This window comes from Epinephelus lanceolatus, chromosome 2 (assembly GCF_041903045.1).
Source record: "Epinephelus lanceolatus isolate andai-2023 chromosome 2, ASM4190304v1, whole genome shotgun sequence".
NCBI lineage: Eukaryota > Metazoa > Chordata > Actinopteri > Perciformes > Serranidae > Epinephelus > Epinephelus lanceolatus.
Genome location: NC_135735.1, coordinates 470,972 through 493,968, shown reverse-complemented (window position 1 = coordinate 493,968; position 22,997 = coordinate 470,972). Strand labels below are relative to the sequence as shown.

Below are 22,997 nucleotides of genomic sequence, written 5' to 3'. Positions count from 1 at the left end.
TTTTCATTATTTTTGACGACATGTTATACTATGACTTTTTTCATTATTTTTGACAACATGCTATACTATGACTTTTTTAATGATTTTTGACGACATGCTATACTATGAGTTTTTTGCATAATTTTTGACGACATGCTATACTATGACTTTTTCCATTATTTTTGACAACATACTATACTATGACGTTTTTTCATGATTTTTGAGGACATGCTATACTATGACTTTTTTTCATTATTTTGGACGACATGCTATACTATGACGTTTTTTCATTATTTTTGACGACATACTATACTATGACTTTTTTTCATGATTTTTGACGACATGCTATACTATGACGTTTTTTCATTATTTTTGACGACATACTATACTATGACGTTTTTTCATTATTTTTGACGACATGCTATACTATGACTTTTTCCATTATTTTTGACGACATGCTATACTATGACTTTTTTCATTATTTTGGACGACATGCTATACTATGACGTTTTTTCATAATTTTTGACGACATACTATACTATGACTTTTTTTCATGATTTTTGACAACATGCTATACTATGACGTTTTTTCATTATTTTTGACGACATACTATACTATGACTTTTTTTCATGATTTTTGACGACATGCTATACTATGACTTTTTCCATTATTTTTGACGACATGCTATACTATGATGTTTTTTCATTATTTTTGACGACATGCTATACTATGACTTTTTTTCATTATTTTTGACGACATGCTATACTATGACTTTTTTTCATTATTTTTGACAACATGCTATACTATGACGTTTTTTCATGATTTTTGACGACATGCTATACTATGAGTTTTTTGCATAATTTTTGACGACATGCTATACTATGACTTTTTCCATTATTTTTGACAACATACTATACTATGACGTTTTTTAATTAGTTTTTTCATTATTTTTGACGACATACTATACTATGACTTTTTTTCATGATTTTTGACGACATACTATACTATGACGTTTTTTCATGATTTTTGAGGACATGCTATACTATGACTTTTTTTCATTATTTTGGACGACATGCTATACTATGACGTTTTTTCATTATTTTTGACGACATACTATACTATGACTTTTTTTCATGATTTTTGACGACATGCTATACTATGACTTTTTCCATTATTTTTGACGACATGCTATACTATGACTTTTTCCATTATTTTTGACGACATGCTATACTATGATGTTTTTTCATTATTTTTGACGACATGCTATACTATGACTTTTTTTCATTATTTTTGACGACATGCTATACTATGACTTTTTTTCATTATTTTTGACAACATGCTATACTATGACGTTTTTTCATGATTTTTGACGACATGCTATACTATGACTTTTTCCATTATTTTTGACAACATACTATACTATGATGTTGTTTGCATAATTTTTGACGACATACTATACTATGACGTTTTTTCATGATTTCTGACGACATACTATACTATACATGATTGTCATGCCACATTATGAGTTTTTTCAACATAGTTTACTATGACTTAATTTTATAATTTCCTTGGAATCTTGTAATGTGACATTTAAATTATATTCTTTTTTACGTGCTTTAGTATGACTTTTTCTAACTCACTGTAGACTGACTTTATTTACAGTTTTGTCTGCGACATAATATTCTATGACTTATTTAGGTTTTTTCATGCTATACAAAAAGCCCATGAGACGTAGGTTTATAAAAACAAATATATGAAGTACAATGTACTTTATTAATATTCTTAAGACAAACTGAAGTTCATACAGATAAACAGTTCGGTTTAGACAGTATGTGAATCACACTGATACACCTATCTGTTCCTGACCTCTCGGATGTGACTCTGATCCTCTCGTTGTTGGACGACTGTTTCTCATCGTCTTTCTCTCTGAAATATTCCTCCACACACTGCTCCTCAAACTCATACAGACTCTTAAGCTCCTCAGGACTCAGCACCAGCTCTGAGGAAACACACAAATACAAATTCAAATACAAATACAAATACAAATACAAATACATTTCACAGTAACTCAAACACACTCTCCAGCACCAGGTCTGACAGACAGACACACAGACACACAGACACACAGAGAGACAGACACAACGACCCACAGACAGACACACACACAGACAGACACACAGACAGACAGACAGACACACACACAGACAGACACACAGACAGACACACACACAGACAGACAGACACACAGACACACAGACACACACACAGACAGACAGACAGACACACAGACACACACACAGACACACACACACACAGACACACAGACACACAGACACACACACAGACAGACAGACACACAGACAGACACACACACAGACACACACACACACAGACAGACACACAGACACACAGACAGACAGACACACACACAGACACACACACAGACAGACAGACACACAGACACACAGACACACAGAGAGACAGACACAACGACCCACAGACAGACAGACACACAGACACACAGACAGACAGACACACAGACACACAGACACACAGACAGACACACAGACACACAGACAGACAGACACACAGACAGACAGACAGACAGACACACAGACAGACACACAGACACACAGACAGACACACAGACACACAGACACACAGACAGACAGACACACAGACACACAGACAGACACACAGACACACAGACACACAGACAGACAGACACACAGACACACAGACAGACACACAGACACACAGACACACAGACAGACACACAGACACACAGACACACAGACACACAGACAGACAGACAGACACACACACAGACAGACACACAGACAGACACACACAGACACACAGACACACAGACAGACAGACACACAGACACACAGACACACAGACAGACACACAGACACACAGACAGACAGACACACAGACACACAGACAGACACACAGACAGACAGACAGACAGACACACAGACAGACACACAGACACACAGACAGACACACAGACACACAGACACACAGACAGACAGACACACAGACACACAGACAGACACACAGACACACAGACACACAGACAGACAGACAGACACACAGACACACAGACAGACACACAGACACACAGACACACAGACAGACACACAGACACACAGACACACAGACACACAGACAGACAGACAGACACACACACAGACAGACACACAGACAGACACACACACAGACAGACAGACACACAGACAGACATACACACAGACAGACACACAGACACACAGACACACACACAGACAGACAGACAGACACACAGACAGACACACAGACACACACACAGACAGACAGACACACAGACACACAGACAGACAGACACACACACAGACACACACAGGCACACAGACAGACACACACACAGACACACACACACACAGACAGACACACAGACACACAGACAGACAGACACACACACAGACACACACACAGACAGACAGACACACAGACACACAGACACACAGAGAGACAGACACAACGACCCACAGACAGACAGACACACAGACACACAGACACACACACAGACACACAGACAGACACACAGACACACAGAGAGACAGACACAACGACCCACAGACAGACAGACACACAGACACACAGACACACAGACAGACACAGACACACAGGCAGACAGACACACAGACACACAGACAGACACACAGACAGACAGACAGACAGAACCAGATCTTACGGAGTCGTCTCTCCCGTTCGTCGTGGTCTCCTTCCGTCCTCCGTCTGCAGCGGCAGCACAGCCTTCTCAGGACGATGTAAATGTGGGGGAAGATGATGAGGGGGGGGGGCAGGATGGGACGGTCGTGGAAGGTCATGATCAACTGATACCGCTGGAACTTCCACACCTGGTTGGAGATGGACTTCACCTCAAAGAAGGTGTTGCTGTGCAGAGGAAGAGGAGGAAGGTGTGATGTTGCTCAGGTCATGTTTCTCAAGAACTAAACACAGGTCACTAAATATTTACAGCCACTGACTGCAGGTGGCGCTGTTCTGTATCTAACTGACATAGCTAACATTAGCATGCTAGCATCTGAGCATATTAGAGTAAAAGAGGTCACGTGGAGTACCGTCAACACGTCTGACCTGAAACTTATTGATGACGTTTATTATTGAGGTTTAAAACTACATTTGACAAACACATTTTGCTGATGATGTCATGACTAGAGTTGGGATCCGGTTCTTTTTTGGAACCGGTTCCATCACATTTGGAGTAATAGTTCCTGCAAACGGTTCCTAGATTGTAAAAAAAAAAAAAAAAAAACGTCACGTGCATTTCCATTAGAGTGCGGCACGGCTGCATATTTCTCTCCGAACCCGACCGAGCCCGACATTATCCAATTACTAAAGCACTGAGTTTGTGTCACACAGTTGTCATGGTTACAGGCTATTTAACAGGCCGGGTGTGCGCCATGGGTGCTCAGCGGAGAGTGAGACCTCCGTGTTTGAGACGGGAGCGGGCGGCGGGAGGTCCGATGCTTCCAGCGAGGGGGAGAGGGAGAAATATAACAAAATAAGATAAAATAGGAGACACCTGTCTCCCTCTTTTATTTTATTTTCAGCGTTTAATCAAGGCGGAGGTGGGCGGCGGGAGGTCCGAGACTTCCAGCGAGGGGAGAGGTAGAAACAAACAGCCAATATGTATCTGTGTGTGTGTTATGTTCAGGTGTTGTCACGTAAATAACAGTGCCCAAGCATGAATGCATAAGTATTTTTTATTACATTGCTGTGGTTAATTTGAGGTAATAGTGTTACTGTAGAAATCAGAGAATCACTTTTTGTTGTTATATATTCTCAGGGAGATGATACAAGCTCTAAATCTGAAATACACACCACACACAAATGTGTATTTTCATCTAATTGTACTGCGCAACAGTTAGAAGAAAGTTTTTGTATTTGTATGATTGCATTTGTGTTTATTATATTATTGTTTAAGTACAGCAAGTATAATGAATATAATGTAGGAATCGGTAAGGAATTGGAATCGTTAAAATCCTAATGAGTCCCAACCCTAATCATGACTGAGTTACTAAATAGCAGCAGTTAGCTTAGCACAATCTGATTGTTCCCACTTATTACAAGCTCTATTAATATTACTAATTCTACTGTAATAAAGTAATATGTTTTCCTTTCTTTGCTTTTCATTTTGTTACTTAATTGCTTATGAACTCATGAAACCTAGAGAGCTGAACTGAATCTAAACTATCAGGGCTTTTATTTTGAAAAAGGTTTTCCTTCAGATGTATTATGTGTGCTGCAGTCAGTGTGTTTAAACAGTAACTGATCTGAGGTCAGTGAGTGTGGCCTCAGCAGCAGGATCAGGAGGCAGACACTGACTTGAAGACGGCGATGAGCAGGTTGACCAGCAGGATGTTGGCGACCAGCAGGTAACATGCCATGATGGCCGGAGTGAGCCAGGCTCCGGGGATACAGGGAGGAAGCTTCTTCCCATCTTCATCATACATGTTGTCTCCACATGGAGCTGAGACACAAACAAGACACACTGTCTCACTCATGCCTACTTCACACAGAAGACATCGACACTATATAATGAACGTGGATTAACTTATTTTTAAACTCAACATGTTTGTGACGTTTGGAAGACACTGGATTTTTGTAATTCACATTAAAACCAATAGATTATCAGTGTCGTCTGTCAACAGTGTTCCACACCAAGCTGATGTTGGAATTAGACGTTGTCCTGACATTAAGGTTCGGTCACCACAACATAACTTCAACCAAATATCAACCCCTAACAACACTGGTGGCTGCACAGTTTTATTTCTCTGTGTCAGATTCCACTGCTCTGTTTTCAAATGACCCTCAAACACAACACAAGGCATCAACAGGAAAGAGTTCGGCATCAACAGGGAACAGTTTGGCATCAACAGGAAACAGTTCAGCATCAACAGGAAACAGTTCAGCATCAACAGGAAACAGTTTTGTATCAACAGGAAACAGTTCGGCATCAACAGGAAACAGTTTTGTATCAACAGGAAACAGTTCGGCATCAACAGGAAACAGTTCGGCTTCAACAGGGAACAGTTCGGCATCAACAGGAAACAGTTTTGTATCAACAGGAAACAGTTCGGCATCAACAGGAAACAGTTCGGCTTCAACAGGGAACAGTTCGGCATCAACAGGAAACAGTTCGGCTTCAACAGGGAACAGTTCGGCATCAACAGGAAACAGTTCGGCTTCAACAGGGAACAGTTTGGCATCAACAGGAAACAGTTCGGCATCAACAGGAAACAGTTCAGCATCAACAGGAAACAGTTTTGTATCAACAGGAAACAGTTCGGCATCAACAGGAAACAGTTTTGTATCAACAGGAAACAGTTCGGCGTCAACAGGAAACAGTTCGGCGTCAACAGGAAACAGTTCGGCAGGTGATCCAGTGTTTCTGCTTCACATTAAAATATTTCAGCTCAACAAACTCACTGTATTTGTCTGTGTATATAACTGAACTTCCTGTCTGCAGCTACAGGGAAAAATAAATAATGAGCTGTTACTGATTTACATCCACAGGAAGTTGTGTCAGATACTTACGATTTATTTCCATCGCATAAACTGTCCGTCAGCAGTTGGAGGGAAACAGAGAGGAGACAGAAAGAAATCAATAACAGTCAGTGAGAGGGAAACACAGGACATGTCTCACACACAGGATTACCATTTATTATTGAGACTCAGCCGTGACTTTGAACAGCTGTACATGAAACGTGTCAAAATGTGTCCGGATTAAGATTATTTAATGATGAAGTGGTGAATTCATCAAAAAACTCATCAACTGTTTATTAATCTGTGTGAAAACCATCATTGCTCCTGCTGTATGAGGACACAGGACAGAGGGTGAGGACACAGGACAGAGGGTGAGGACACAGGACAGAGGGTGAGGACAGTGGGTGAGGACAAAGGGCAGTGGGTGAGGACAGTGGGTGAGGGCAGTGGACAGAGGGTGGGGACAGAGGACAGTGGCTGAGGACAGAGGACAGAGGGTGAGGACAGTGGGTGGGGACAGAGGACAGTGGGTGAGGACAGAGGACAGAGGGTGAGGACAGTGGACAGTGGGTGAGGACAGAGGGTGAGGACAGAGGGTGAGAACAGAAGACAGAGAGTGAGGACAGTGGGTGAGGACAGAGGACAGAGGGTGAGGACAGAGGACAGTGGCTGAGGACAGAGGACAGAGGGTGAGGACAGTGGGTGGGGACAGTGGACAGAGGGTGAGGACAGAGGACAGAGGGTGAGGACAGAGGGTGGGGACAGTGGGTGAGGACAGAGGACAGAGGGTGAGGACAGAGAGTGGGTGACAGAGGGTGAAGACAGAGGGTGAGGACAGAGGGTGACGACAGTTGGTGAGGACAGAGGGTGAGGACAGAGGGTGACGACAGTTGGTGAGGACAGAGGGTGAGGACAGTTGATGAGAACATAGGACAGTGTCTGAGGACAAAGGGTGAGGACAGTGGCTGAGGACAGAGGACAGAGGGTGAGGACAGAGGGTGAGGACAGTGGGTGAGGACAGAGGGTGAGGACGGAGGACAGTGGGTGAGGACAGAGGGTGAGGACAGAGGACAGAGGGTGAGGACAGAGGGTGGGTGACAGAGGGTGAAGACAGAGGGTGAGGACAGTTGGTGAGGACAGTTGATGAGGACATAGGACAGTGGCTGAGGACAAAGGGTGAGGACAGAGGCTGAGGACAGAGGACAGAGGGTGAGGACAGAGGGTGAGGACAGTGGGTGAGGACAAAGGGTGAGGACAGTGGCTGAGGACAGAGGACAGGGAGCGAATACAGATGACAAAGGGTGAGGACAAAGGGTGAGGACAGAGAGTGGGTGACAGAGGGTGAAGACAGAGGGTGAGGACAGAGGGTGAGGACAGAGGGTGACGACAGTTGGTGAGGACAGAAGGTGAGGACAGAGGGTGAGGACAGTTGATGAGGACAGAGGACAGAGGGTGAGGACAGAGGGTGAGGACAGTGGGTGAGGACAGAGGGTGAGGACGGAGGACAGTGGGTGAGGACAGAGGGTGAGGACAGAGGACAGAGGGTGAGGACAGAGGGTGGGTGACAGAGGGTGAAGACAGAGGGTGAGGACAGTGGGTGAGGACAGTTGGTGAGGACAGAGGGTGAGGACAGTTGATGAGGACATAGGACAGTGGCTGAGGACAAAGGGTGAGGACAGAGGGTGAGGACAGAGGACAGAGGGTGAGGACAGAGGGTGAGGACAGAGAGTGGGTGACAGAGGGTGAAGACAGAGGGTGAGGACAGAGGGTGACGACAGTTGGTGAGGACAGAAGGTGAGGACAAAGGGTGAGGACAGTGGCTGAGGACAGAGGACAGAGGGTGAGGACAGAGGGTGAGGACAGTGGGTGAGGACAGAGGGTGAGGACGGAGGACAGTGGGTGAGGACAGAGAGTGAGGACAGAGGACAGAGGGTGAGGACAGAGGGTGGGTGACAGAGGGTGAAGACAGAGGGTGAGGACAGAGGGTGAGGACAGTTGGTGAGGACAGAGGGTGAGGACAGTTGATGAGGACATAGGACAGTGGCTGAGGACAAAGGGTGAGGACAGAGGCTGAGGACAGAGGACAGAGGGTGAGGACAGAGGGTGAGGACAGTGGGTGAGGACATAGGACAGTGGCTGAGGACAAAGGACAGTGGGTGAGGACAGAGGACAGTGGGTGAGGACAGAGGACAGAGGGTGAGGACAGTGGACAGAGGGTGAGGACAGAGGACAGAGGGTGAGGACACAGGACAGTGGGTGAGGACAGAGGGTGAGGACAGAGGGTGAGAACAGAAGACAGAGGGTGGGGACAGAGGGTGAGGACAGAGGGTGGGGACAGAGGGTGAGGACAGTGGACAGAGGGTGAGGACAGAGGGTGGGGACAGTGGGTGAGGACAGAGGGTGGGGACAGAGGGTGAGGACAGAGGTTGTGGACAGAGGGTGAGGACAGAGGGTGAGGACAGAGGACAGAGGGTGAGGACAGTGGGTGAGGACATAAGACAGTGGGTGAGGACAGAGGGTGAGGACAGTGGGTGAGGACAGAGGACAGAGAGCGAATACAGATGACAAAGGGTGAGGACAAAGGGTGAGGACAGAGGGTAAGGACAGAGGACAGAGGGTAAGGACAGTGAGTGAGGACAGAGGGTGAGGACAGTGGACAGAGGGTGAGGACAGTGAGTGAGGACAGAGGGCAGCGGGTGAGGACAGTGGGTGAGGACAGAGGACAGAGGGTGAGGACAGTGGACAGTGGGTGGGGACAGAGGACAGTGGCTGAGGACAGAGGACAGAGGGTGAGGACAGTGTGTGAGGACAGAGGACAGTGGGTGAGGACAGAGGACAGAGGGTGAGAACAGAAGACAGAGGGTGGGGACAGTGGGTGAAGACAGAGGGTGAGGACAGTTGGTGAGGACAGAGGACAGAGGGTGAGGACAGAGGGTGTGTACAGAGGGTGAGGACAGAGGACAGAGGGTGTGGACAGAAGGTGAGGACAGAGGACAGAGGGTGGGGACAGAGGACAGGGGGCGAATACAGATGACAGAGGGTGAGGACAGAGGACAGAGGGTGAGGACAGAGGGTGTGGACAGAGGGTGAGGACAGAGGGTGAGGACAAAGGGTGAGGACAGTGGGTGAGGACAGAGGACAGGGAGCGAATACAGATGACAGAGGGTGAGGACAGAGGATGAGGACAGAGGACAGAGGGTGAGGACAGTGGATGAGGACAGAGGACAGGGGGCAAATACAGATGACAGAGGGTGAGGACAGTGGATGAGGACAGAGGACAGGGGGCAAATACAGATGACAGAGGGTGAGGACAGAGGACAGTGGGTGAGGACAGTAGGTGAGGACAGAGGACAGAGGACAGAGGGTGAGGACAGTGGGTGAGGACAGAGTACAGAGGACAGAGGGTGAGGACAGTGGGTGAGGACAGTGGACAGAGGACAGAGGACAGTGGCTGAGGACAGAGGACAGTGGCTGAGGACAAAGGGTGAGGACAGTGGGTGAGGACAGAGGACAGGGAGTGAATACAGATGACAGAGGGTGAGGACAGAGGGTGAGGACAGAGGACAGAGGGTGAGGACAGTGGGTGAGGACAGAGGACAGAGGGTGAGGACAGTGGGTGAGGACAGAGGACAGAGGGTGAGGACAGTGGATGAGGACAGAGGACAGGGGGCAAATACAGATGACAGAGGGTGAGGACTGAGGACAGTAGGAGGGGACAAAGACTGAGGACAGAGGACAGAGGGCAAATACAGATGACAGAGAGTGAGGACAGTGGACAGAGGACAGTGGGTGAGGACAGAGGACAGTGGCTGAGGACAGAGGGTGAGGACAGTGGGTGAGGACAGAGGACAGGGAGCGAATACAGATGACAGAGGGTGAGGACAAAGAGTGAGGACAGAGGGTGAGGACAGAGGACAGTGGGTGAGGACAGAGGACAGAGGGTGAGGACAGTGGATGAGGACAGAGGACAGGGGGCAAATACAGATGACAGAGGGTGAGGACTGAGGACAGTAGGTGGGGACAAAGGCTGAGGACAGAGGACAGGGGGCAAATACAGATGACAGAGGGTGAGGACAGAGGACAGAGGGTGAGGACAGAGGACAGTGGGTGAGGACAGAGGACAGAGGGTGAGGACAGTGGGTGAGGACAGAGGACAGTGGGTGAGTACAAAGGACAGAGGGTGAGGACAGAGGGCAAATACAGATGACAGAGAGTGAGGACAGTGGACAGAGGACAGAGGACAGTGGGTGAGGACAGAGGACAGAGGACAGTGGGTGAGGACAATGGACAGTGGGTGAGGACAGAGGACAGACAGCTGACGGACTGACTGAAGTCTTACTATGAACTCTAGTCTTACGGTCTATGGAGTCTGCAAACACCTCTCCGTAGATCATCCAGTACGGCATGTAGAAGATGTTTCGAGCCAGACGCCACGTCGGCTCCTCGTCCGGGTGGAGGATGGCCTGCCGAGCTACGCCGAAACTCATCAGCACCACCAGCATGATGACCACGAAGTACAGCATGTCGATCATCTGGAGGACAATCAGACCACAGACCTTCATGTTTTAGTCTCCTTCATCATCATCAGTGATATTTTTGTCACTTAAACAGAAACAACAAACGTCATGAAATCCATCTGACGTTATTGTATTTCTAAAACAAACGTATTCATTTAAATCAATTAAACAGAGGAGTTCTCTAAATATTAATGTCAAATCAAGACCTACATGGTGAGGACAGTTCTACCTTTTGAGGACTTAGTATATTGAGAGCAGTTCTACACTATGGAGACATTTCTGCTTAGTGAGGACATTTTTGTATAAGGACAGTTCTGCCTTGTGAGGACATTTCTGCTGTGATAGATTTTGTTAACGTGTCCCTGAATAATGAATTTAAAGTGATGTCATACCATCTTGCCGATCATCATGATGTACGGCCCCAGGTACTTGTTGTATTATGAGGACAGTTGTACATTATGAGGACAATTGTGCATTATGAGGACAGTTGTACATTATGAGGACAGTTGTACATTATAAGGGGATCTCTGTACTTGTTTTATTAGATCTTAGTGCGGCGTTTGACACAATTGACCATCAAATTCTGCTACAAAGACTGGATCACTTAATTGGCCTAAAAGGTTCTGCACTAAGCTGGTTTAAATCTTATTTATCTGATCGTTTTCAGTTTGTTGACGTTCATAATGAATCATCCTTACGTACCAAAGTTTGTTTTGGAGTTCCGCAAGGTTCTGTGCTCGGACCAATCCTATTTACTCTATATATGCTTCCTTTAGGTAACATCATTAGAAATCACTCTATAAATTTCCATTGTTATGCGGATGATACTCAGTTGTATTTATTGATGAAACCAGAAGAAAGTAATCAATTAACTAAACTCCATAACTGCCTTAAAGACATAAAAACTTGGATGAGCACCAATTTCCTGATGTTAAATTCAGACAAAACTGAAGTTATTGTTCTTGGCCCCAAACAACTCAGAGACTCTTTATCTGATGACATAGTTTCTCTAGATGGCATTGCTCTGGCCTCTAGCACTACCGTAAGAAACCTCGGAGTAACATTTGATCAAGATTTGTCTTTTAATTCTCATTTAAAACAAACCTCACGGACTGCATTTTTTCATCTGCGTAATATTGTGAAAATTAGGCCTATCCTGACCTGAAAAGATGCATAAAAATTGGTCCACGCTTTTGTTACCTCTAGGCTGGATTACTGTAACTCTCTATTATCAGGTAGCTCTAGTAAGTCCTTAAAAACTCTCCAGCTAATTCAGAATGCAGCAGCACGTGTACTAACAGGAACTAAGAAACGAGATCATATTTCTCCTGTTTTAGCTTCTCTGCACTGGCTCCCTGTAAAATCCAGAATTGAATTTAAAATCCTACTGTTAACTTATAAAGCTCTAAATGGTCAAGCTCCGTCATATCTTAGAGAGCTCATAGTGCCATATTATCCCACCAGAACACTGCGCTCTGAGAACGCAGGGTTACTCGTGGTCCCTAAAGTCTCCAAAAGTAGATCAGGAGCCAGAGCCTTCAGCTATCAGGCTCCTCTCCTGTGGAATCATCTTCCTGTTACGGTCCGGGAGGCAGACACCGTCTCCACATTTAAGACTAGACTTAAGACTTTCCTCTTTGATAAAGCTTATAGTTAGGGCTGGCTCAGGCTTGCCCTGTACCAGCCCCTAGTTAGGCTGACTTAGGCCTAGTCTGCCGGAGGACCCCCTATAATACACCGGGCACTTTCTCTCCTTCTCTCTCTCTCGTATTCTATTACTGCATCTTGCTAACTCGGCCATTCTGGATGTCACTAACTCGGCTTCTTCTCCGGAGCCTTTGTGCTCCACTGTCTCTCAGATTAACTCATATCACAGCGGTGCCTGGACAGCGTGACGTGTGTGGTTGTGCTGCTGCCGTGGTCCTGCCAGATGCCTCCTGCTGCTGCTGCCATCATTAGTCATTAGTCATACTTCTACTGTTATTATACACATATGACTATTGTCACACATGTATACTGCCAGATATTAATACATACTTTCAACATATTGTACCACAGTAGCCAGAACTATAACTATAATATTATTACTTTCAATAATGTTGTTGTAAGCTACTGTTATTACCTGCATCTCTCTCTCTCTCTCTCTCTGTCTCTGTCTCTCTCTCTCTCTCTCTCTGTCTCATTGTGTCATACGGATTACTGTTAATTTATTATGTTGATCTGTTCTGTACGACATCTATTGCACGTCTGTCCGTCCTGGAAGAGGGATCCCTCCTCAGTTGCTCTTCCTGAGGTTTCTACCGTTTTTTTTCCCCGTTAAAGGGTTTTTTTGGGGAGTTTTTCCTGATCAGCTGTGAGGGTCATAAGGACAGAGGGATGTCGTATGCTGTAAAGCCCTGTGAGGCAAATTGTGATTTGTGATATTGGGCTTTATAAATAAAATTGATTGATTGATTGATTGATTGATTGATGAGGACAGTTGTACATTATGAGGACAGTTATGAGGACATTTCTTCAGTGGTTAGATGATGTCATACCATCTTCCCAATCATCATGACGTAGGGCCCCAGGTACTTGTTGACCCCGAAGATGTCGAGGACGCGGATGTACCAGAAGATGATGTCGACGCAGTAGATGACGCGGCCGTAGCCCATGGACGGTTCGCTCTGCAGACGCAGCAGGAGACCGAACAGGAAGACGGAGATGGCGACCAGGTCTGTGATGTTCCAGTAGTCCTCCAACCACACATTGATCTTCTGCTTCAGCTTCCCCGGCTCTGACATCAGGATCTGGTGTGTGTGTGTGTGTGTGTGTGTGTGGGGGGGGTCAGAGGTCAAAGGTCAGAGGTCATCAGTAACGTGTCAGTGTGATGTTAGGTGTGTCTCCATGGTTACCTGTCGGACCTTCTCCAGGCCCAGAGTGATGATGTAAGAGATGACGATCCACTCCTGGAGAGTCGGCCAGCGCTCCATCTTCACCAGAATGATGTAATTATACAACATCAGGTACACCAGGTACGAGATCTGAGACACACACACACACACACACACACACACACACACACACAAACAGTGTTACAGTGTCATCGTTTCAGAGCCTCATTAACTGTAAGCTAAGCTAACAGGAGTTAGCACATCTGTGGTGAAGCTAACGTAATAATAAAACATTATGACATCACTACTGCAGCAGCAGCTGCAGTAGCTGCAAATATATGAACATGTCAGAGGTCAGAGGTCAGACAGAATAGAGCCTCTAGTATCAAAACGAAGTCATATTTCTATTAAACGGTACAGGTACTAATATAACTGTAGTTCTGTGTGTTCTCTGATTTTAGTTTGGAGGCTTTATCAAACTGCTCTCAGAGCTCTAACTGATCTTTTAAAGAAGAAGAACAATAAAAGAAATGATTTTGAGATGATAAATACTTTTTGTTTGATGGAAGAGTCTCAGTTGTTGTATTTTCATTCTAATGTTATTTTAAGACGTTAAATGTTGAAATTATATTCTTTAACTTCTGTTTTTTTTTTTAACTCTATTTTTTAAATCAAAATATGAGATGTCCCATTTGACCACCAGTGTCTGTAGGAAGGTGATTTTAGGACAACATGTGTTTGAGAGTCATCAGTTCTGTGTTTGGTTAGTCTTTGTTTTTGCTCTGTAAGCTGCAGTCGGGCTGAGTGTTCATAGATCTGTGTTTTGGCAGTCAGGACGTTGACCATGATGATCCAGTTAAACTGTTCCAGAATACAAACCCAGTTTAAACTCACTGTCCCTGAATGTTAACGAACGTTCAGTGTTTGTGTCTTTAGCCCTTTTTTTAAAAATAGGAGTTGTGCAAATTTGCAGGAAAGCCCAATCAGTCTTTTTTCAGCATTGGCAGTATAAAAACAAAATCGGGGAGTGCAGCAAAATGCCGCCTACCTACTTTTGTTTATACAGAATGTGCCTTTTTCGGGGCAATGGGGGGCGTGAGCAAGTAACAAAACGTGTAGCTCAGCATGTGACGTAAACAGTGACGTGGGAGGGAAGCCGCGGCTGGTCAGTCCTTCGGCGATTCTCTCGTAAGTCGGCCCGTTCTTCACCGTCCCCGTCATCTGACGGTTAATGGCCTCTTCGTTTGCGAGGACAAGGGGGGCGCGCAATTCCTTGTCTCCCCAGTTGCTCATCTTTACAGTGTCTGTCAGGTTTGTGTTTCCCTCTTGCTACTAGCTGCTCGCTAATTCCTGCTATCAGCTGTTTCCTGTTTATCCACCGCCAGTGGCTCGCACGTGCGGCATCATCAACAGCTCCTCCCACAAGTCATCAACAGCCCCTCCCGTGGCAGAAGGGCACCTCGCTCTGTTTAAACTAAAAAGGCTCCGCCAATATGTCTACCCTATGAGGCCGAAAATTGGGCGGCTCTGAACAGCTCGCCAATCCGGCTCTGTGTGTCTAAACACTCGCAGCTTGCCGGCAAAACGGCCCAACATTCGTGGAAAATCTGGCAGTGTGAAAGGGGTGATGTCACGCTGCAGTCAGAATGAAAACCTGACCTCTGACCTCTGACCTGTCTGTTAATATAAACCTTCTGAACATTCTGGAGTTGAATATGTGAAACTTGCCGTGTTGAACCAGAACTTGGTGAAAGGAGCGTTGTAGAACTCGTAGATTTTCCTCATGACCGGAGTCTTTCTCCTGTGTTTCTTCTGCTCTTCTTCTTCATCTCCTTTTTTTGACATGGCGTCCACATTGGAGACAGCATCCTAAAACAAACTTATATCACTTACACTGCTGATGAAGACAAAGTCTCTGAAAGCTGCTGTCAGCAGCGGCAGTGGTTTGGTACCTTGCTGGATTTGTTGTCGTCATCCTTGATTCTCTCCTCTGTCTCTTTGGACAAATGAAATGAAGCTTCATCTCCAAGACGGAAGTCCATGAGGAGGATGGCAGGAGGGAACACGATCCCTAAAATCACCTGGAGACAGAACACTCATTATCACATCAGCCTGCTGTCTGTCTGTCTGTAATATTATTATACTGTGTTGTGTTCCTTTAATACACTCCAGTCAGGTGGAGGCAGTAGAGAACAGGTGGAGGCAGTTGAGAACAGGTGGAGGCAGTTGAGAACAGGTGGAGGCAGTAGAGAACAGGTGAGGGCAGTAGAGAACAGGTAGATGCAGTAGAGAACAGGTGGGGGCAGTAGAGAACAGGTGGAGGCAGTAGAGAACAGGCGGGGGCAGTAGAGAACAGGTGGAGGCAGTAGAGAACAGGTGGGGGCAGTAGAGAACAGGTGGGGGCATTAGAGATCAGGTGGAGGCAGTAGAGAACAGGTGGAGGCAGTAGAGAACAGGTAGAGGTAGTAGAGAACAGGCGGAGGCAGTAGAAAACAGGTGGAGGCAGTTGAGAACAGGTGGAGGCAGTAGAGAACAGGTGGAGGCAGTAGAGAACAGGCGGGGGCAGTAGAGAACAGGTGGAGGCAGTAGAGAACAGGTAGAGGCAGTAGAGAACAGGTGGGGGCAGTAGAGAACAGGCGGGGGCAGTAGAGAACAGGTGGAGGCAGTAGAGAACAGGTAGAGGCAGTAGAGAACAGGCAGAGGCAGTAGAAAACAGGTGGAGGCAGTTGAGAACAGGTGGGGGCAGTAGAGAACAGGTGGGGGCAGTTGAGAACAGGTGGGGGCAGTAGAGAACAGGTGGAGGCAGTTGAGAACAGGTGGGGGCAGTAGAGAACAGGTGGATGCAGTAGAGAACAGGTGGAGGCAGTAGAGATCAGGCGTGGGCAGTAGAGAACAGGTGGAGGCAGTTGAGAAAAGGTGGAGGCAGTAGAGAACAGGTGAGGGCAGTAGAGAACAGGTAGACGCAGTAGAGAACAGGTGGGGGCAGTAGAGAACAGGTAGACACAGTAGAGAACAGGTGGAGGCAGTAGAGAACAGGCGGGGGCAGTAGAGAACAGGTGAGGCAGTAGAGAACAGGTGGAGGCAGTAGAGAACAAGTGGGGGCATTAGAGATCAGGCGGGGGCAGTAGAGAACAGGTAGACGCAGTAGAGAACAGGTGGGGGCAGTAGAGAACAGGCGGAGGCAGTAGAAAACAGGTGGAGGCAGTTGAGAACAGGTGGGGGCAGTAGAGAACAGGTGGAGGCAGTTGAGAACAGGTGGAGGCAGTAGAGAACAGGTGGAGGCAGTTGAGAACAGGTGGGGGCAGTAGAGAACAGGTGAGGGCAGTAGAGAACAGGTAGATGCAGTAGAGAACAGGTGGGGGCAGTAGAGAACAGGTAGACACAGTAGAGAACAGGTGGAGGCAGTAGAGAACAGGCGGGGGCAGTAGAGAACAGGTGGAGGCAGTAGAGAACAGGTGGGGGCAGTAGAGAACAGGCGGAGGCAGTAGAAAACAGGTGGAGGCAGTTGAGAACAGATGGGGGCAGTAGAGAACAGGTGGAGGCAGTAGAGAACAGGTGGATGCAGTAGAGAACAGGTGGAGGCAGTAGAGAACAGGCATGGGCAGTAGAGAACAGGTGGAGGTAGTTGAGAACAGGTGGGGGCAGTAGAGAACAGGCGGAGGCAGTAGAAAACAGGTGGAGGCAGTTGAGAACAGATGGGGGCAGTAGAGAACAGGTGGGGGCAGTAGAGAACAGGTGGATGCAGTAGAGAACAGGTGGAGGCAGTAGAGAACAGGCGTGGGCAGTAGAGAACAGGTGGAGGTAGTTGAGAACAGGTGGGGGCAGTAGAGAACAGGTGGAGGCAGTAGAGAACAGGTGGAGGCAGTATAGAACAGGCGGGGGCAGTAGAGAACAGGTGGGGCAGTTGAGAACAGGTGGAGGCAGTAGAGAACAGTTGGAGGCAATAGAGAAGAGGTGGGGGCAGTAGAGATCAGGCGGGGGCAGTAGAGAACAGGTGGGGCAGTAGAGAACAGGTGGACGGAGTAGAGAACAGGTGGGGCAGTAGAGAACAGGTGGAGATAGTAGAGAACAGGTGGAGGCAGTAGAGAATCGGTGGGGGCAGTAGAGAACAGGTGGAGGCAGTAGAGATAAGGTGGAGGCAGTAGAGAACAGGTGGGGGCAGTAGAGAACAGGTGGAGGCAGTAGAGAATCGGTGGGGGCAGTAGAGAACAGGTGGAGGCAGTAGAGATAAGGTGGAGGCAGTAGAGAACAGGTGGAGGCAGTAGAGAACAGGCGGGGCAGTAGAGAACAGGTGGAGGCAGTAGAGAACAGGTGGGTGCAGTAGAGAACAGGTGGAGGCAGTAGAGAATAGGTGGGGCAGTAGAGAATAGGTGGGGCAGTAGAGAACAGGTGGAGGTAGTTGAGAACAGGTGGAGGCAGTAGAGAATCGGTGGGGGCAGTAGAGAACAGGTGGAGGCAGTAGAGATCAGGTGGAGGCTGTAGAGAACAGGTGGGGGCAGTAGAGAACAGGCGGGGGCAGTAGAGAACAGGTGGAGGCAGTTGAGAACAGGCGGGAGCAGTAGAGAACAGGTGGAGGCAGTAGACAACAGGTGGAGGCAGTAGAGAACAGGCGGGGGCAGTTGAGAACAGGTGGAGGCAGTAGAGAACAGGTGGGGGCAGTAGAGAACAGGTGGGGCAGTAGAGAATAGGTCGCGGCAGTAGAGAACAAGCAGGGCAGTAGATAACAGGTGGATGCAGTAGAGAACAGGTGGGGGCAGTAGAGAACAGGTAGACATAGTAGAGAACAGGTGGGGACAGTAGAGAACAGGTGGAGGCAGTAGAGAACAGGTGGGGGCAGTAGAGAACAGGCGGGACAGTAGAGAACAGGCGGGGGCAGTAGAGAACAGGCGGGGGCAGTAGAGAACAGGTGGGGGCAGTTGAGAACAGGCGGGGGCAGTAGAAAACAGGTAGACATAGTAGAGAACAGGTGGGGGCAGTAGAGAACAGGTGGGGGCAGTAGAGAACAGGTAGACATAGTAGAGAACAGGTGGGGGCAGTAGAGAACAGGTGGAGGCAGTAGAGAACAGGTAGACATAGTAGAGAACAGGTAGAGGCAGTAGAGAACAGGTGGAGGCAGTAGAGAACAGGTAGAGGCAGTAGAGAACAGGTGGAGGCAGTAGAGAACAGGTAGAGGCAGTAGAGAACAGGTGGGGGCAGTAGAGAACAGGTAGAGGCAGTAGAGAACAGGTAGAGGCAGTAGAGAACAGGTGGGGGCAGTAGAGAACAGGTTACTGTGATGTTTCCTGTGTCTCTGATCAGCTGATTGAATCATTCATGTTCACTCTCAGTTCATTTTTGGTCCAAACACATTCAGACACATTCACAGTCACAGGAAGTTGTCACTGTGACCTCACTGACCTCAAGTCTGGACTGGACCCTGGTCTAGATCAGACCCTGCAGGGCCTGGACTGGACCCTGCAGCGCCTGAACTGGACTCTACAGGACCCGGATCAGAGTCCCTGTCTGGTTGTGGAGGTGCTGGGACCTTGCAAGACCTGGATCATACCTTGCAGGACCTGGATCAGACCCTTCAGGACCTGCACCAGAACCTGCAGCACCTGGATCAGACTTTTCAGAATGTGGATCAAGGTCGTTGTCTGGGTGTGGAGGTGCTGGTACCCTGCAGGACCTGAATCAGACCCTGCAGGGTCTGATCCAGACACTTCAGGACCTGGGTGTGTGGTGGTGTGGGTACCTTACAGGGTCTGGATCAGACCCTCAAGGATGTGTGGAGGTGCAGGTACCTTGCAGGACCTGGACTGGAGGGTCTGGTCCAGACCCTTCAGGACGTGGTTGTGTGCTGCTGCTGGTACCTTACAGGGTCTGGATAAGACTCTTCTGGACCTGAATGTGTGCTGTTGCAGGTACCTTACAGGGTCTGATCCAGACCCTTCATTCCTGGACTGGAGGGTCTGGTCCAGACTCTGCAGGACCTGTATCAGGGTCCCTGTTTGGGTCCAGCTGTGCAGGTACCTTGAGGCTGTTGCTCTTGCCCATCCTCAGACAGCCCATCCACATGTCGGTGAGCAACATCTGGCTGCAGGTGTGGGCGATGAAGTCTCGGTGTTTGGCGGCGACTGCGAGTTTCAGACAGGTGGAGTTACTCCAGTTCTTCAGCTCATACGTCAGCAACTTCATCGCCACCTGCTCGTCATGTTTGTACGACTGGTCCAACAACTCGTAGGCCAGCTGACCGAACTCCCTGCGCAGAGGAGACACAGCAGCACCCCCACAGGATGTGACATCACTACACACCAGAACACTTCCTGTCAATACATCAGTATTTCTCCTGTCATGTTATGTTTCCATCGTTCTCTTTGCTGACTCAGAAACTCTTAAAGTCCTCCTCCCTGTTTCTGACAGAGTTTCACCGCAGCAGCTCTCTGAAGATGCTCTGAGAATAACCCTTATCTTAACCAGGACCTGGTCTATCTTTCAGGGGAAATGTCACTCTAATGATTTTCTTTTTGTTGCTATAGGATGCTCTGTGAATACAGGCCCTGGTATGTAGTCTGTGGTCTGTGGTCTACTGGGCCCTGGTCTGTCTCTGGTCTCTGGTTTATAGGCTCTGGTCTCTGATCTCTGGTCTCTGGTCTTTTGTCCCTGGTTTCGAGTCCCTGGTACCTGGTCCCTAGTCTCTGATTTCTGGTCTCTGTGGGACTCACTTGGAGTTGTTCTCCAGGTCCTGGTAGATGTCATCCACCAGCTCGCTCTGGGACGACTCGTGGGCCATGGCCTTGTAGAGTTTACAGGCCACCAGCGCCTTGGCCATGGCCTCCTCCCCCCGCTGCCACAGGAAGAGCGCCATCTTCTGACGCTTCATCAGCACTGCCCACACCATCAGCTCATGGAATGGGTACTGAAACCTGCTGACCTCGGGGTCGTCCACGTCGATGTCCACTTCCTCCTCCTTCTTCTTGTTTTTCTTTCCTTTGCCCTTTGGGCGGGGCTCGTCATCCTGCAGGAAGTGACCTCACAAGTCACATGTCAGTCCACCATCAGCTGATCTTATATGTACAACAGAAAGTACTGAAAACAACAAACCTCCATTCCCAGAAGTTTCAGAGCCTTTGGCTGCGAGAGAAGAGACAAAGACATCAGTTTATTATTCCAGAAATACGTCATCATCACAGTCCCGTCAGCTTTATACTCAACGAGTCTCATTCATGAAACATTTGTTAATCTGTGAGCAGATCTGCACATGTAAAACCTCGGTACTAAAAACTTGCACCAGTCATGAACGCTGCGGTGAACTCTGGTTTGATAGTAGGCAACATGTGTTTGTTCATATATGCCAAGCAGTTGTAAATTGACAGTGCGCTAATGCTAGTTGGTAATTAGCATACAGCCCCACCCATGAATGTCCAGTGACATCATATATGGAGGTGATAACTACTATGATAGGTGTATCCTGTCAACCTGTGGACACATGGATCAAACACAGACAGAGAGAAGAAAAGGTTTCTGATGCTGAGGCTGATATTATTTCAGAGAGAAGAATATTTTGTTTCCTCCTGTCAGTAGAGGTGTGACAGTGACAGGTAAATCAGAGGCTGTTAACTCTGTGTCCTCTGCTGTGAAAACTATCTGGGCCCCGTTTCCCAGAGCCTTTGTAGCACTACATGCATGCTAAGTTGTGTCTTAAGGTCTCCCTTAAGCTTAGGGGCTGTTTCCCAGAGTCTCCTTAGTGAAGATCTATCTTCTAAAGGGTAGATCTTAAGAAGGGTGGACTGAACCACTCGTAAGCTGTCCCTGATGACGGAGGAGCTGTTACACGTTGGGGCCCAGTGTGGCAATACCCACCTGTGACCTCAGCTAGATAGATCGTCGGAAATCTACATTCAACTGAAAACTGGATTCTGGATCTACAGCAGGTTATGAATGAATGAACAGTATACACATGTATTATGAATGAATGAACAGTATATACATGTATTATGAATGAATGAACAGTATATACAGTGTTATACTGTATATACTGTTCATTCATTCTAAATCTATCTATATCGATATATATATATATATATATATATATACATATATATGTATATATATATATATATATATATATGTATATATATATGAATGAATGACAGAGTTTGTTATGGTCTTTGGCAGAGGCATGCTCACTCGTTTGAGGCCGTACAGGTTGTTGTACAGCGTCCTGAAGCTCTTCCTGGTGTAGTTGCAGCGATAAGCTCCGCCCATCAGCAACTCCAGCACCAGGCCGATATCGATGAGTGTGATCTGATAGTCTGGAGGAAGGTTCCCCTGAAACAGAATGAGGTTTCACTCATGTCACGATTAGAGTTCAGAAGACAAAATATTGATGTATATTAATAAATAATAACTAACAGATCAATGAATAATTGGTAATCAGCTTTGTTCTTTGAAGATACAAAAAAACACACACTGACCTTTTTGACGTCTCTGACCACAAAATGCAGCGTGTTGGTCGGCCCCAACTTCTACAGGAAGAAAAACAATTGAAAAAAAAATTGAAAAAAAAAAGGAAGAAAACCAACCAAACAAACAAACAGGAAGCTGATGAAAAGTACAAGTATGGGCGGCTGTGGCTCAGAGGTAGAGTGGGTCGTCCACCAATTGAAAGATCAGCGGTTCGATCCCGGGCTCCTCCAGGCTGCATGTCGAAGTACCCTTGAGCAAGATACTGAACCCCAAATTGCTCCGGATGGCTGTTCCATGTGTGAGTGTGTTAAAACTGAGTAGCAGGTGGCACCTTGTAGGGTAGCCTCGGCCACCAGTGTATGATGTGTGTGTGAATGGGTGAACGTGACTCGTAGTGTAAAAAGTGCTTTGAGTGGTCACTAGATGACAAGAAAGGCGCTATACAAATGCAGGTCCATTTAACATTTACCATTTACAACAACAAATCTAGAGTTTCTCTTGTCATGGAAAAAAAACAGGCCTGAGAACATCTGTGAAAAATGTGACATCAGAGGGACTCTGGTTCTGACATCAGACAGCAACAAAGATGCCAGAACCCTAAATCCATAATTGTGTTGTTGACCAG

At 47.2% G+C, this 22,997-nt stretch overlaps 1 protein-coding gene across 1 annotated transcript in view; it reads right to left on the bottom strand.

Moving 5' to 3' along the window:
* LOC117252766 (transient receptor potential cation channel subfamily M member 1-like) overlaps positions 1-22,997 on the bottom strand; it is a 59,725-nt gene that overhangs the window by 11,580 nt on the left and 25,148 nt on the right. The window contains exons 13-26 of the mRNA XM_033619910.2: positions 22,381-22,431; positions 22,094-22,234; positions 21,008-21,037; positions 20,629-20,921; positions 19,937-20,165; positions 15,877-16,005; positions 15,653-15,793; positions 13,946-14,074; positions 13,589-13,840; positions 10,892-11,066; positions 6,586-6,606; positions 5,374-5,518; positions 3,719-3,921; positions 1,846-1,978 (exon numbers count right to left, since the gene is read on the bottom strand). Of these exons, the coding sequence (XP_033475801.2) occupies positions 1,846-1,978; positions 3,719-3,921; positions 5,374-5,518; positions 6,586-6,606; positions 10,892-11,066; positions 13,589-13,840; positions 13,946-14,074; positions 15,653-15,793; positions 15,877-16,005; positions 19,937-20,165; positions 20,629-20,921; positions 21,008-21,037; positions 22,094-22,234; positions 22,381-22,431 (2,072 nt within the window). The remainder of the gene's footprint in view (positions 1-1,845; positions 1,979-3,718; positions 3,922-5,373; positions 5,519-6,585; positions 6,607-10,891; positions 11,067-13,588; positions 13,841-13,945; positions 14,075-15,652; positions 15,794-15,876; positions 16,006-19,936; positions 20,166-20,628; positions 20,922-21,007; positions 21,038-22,093; positions 22,235-22,380; positions 22,432-22,997) is intronic.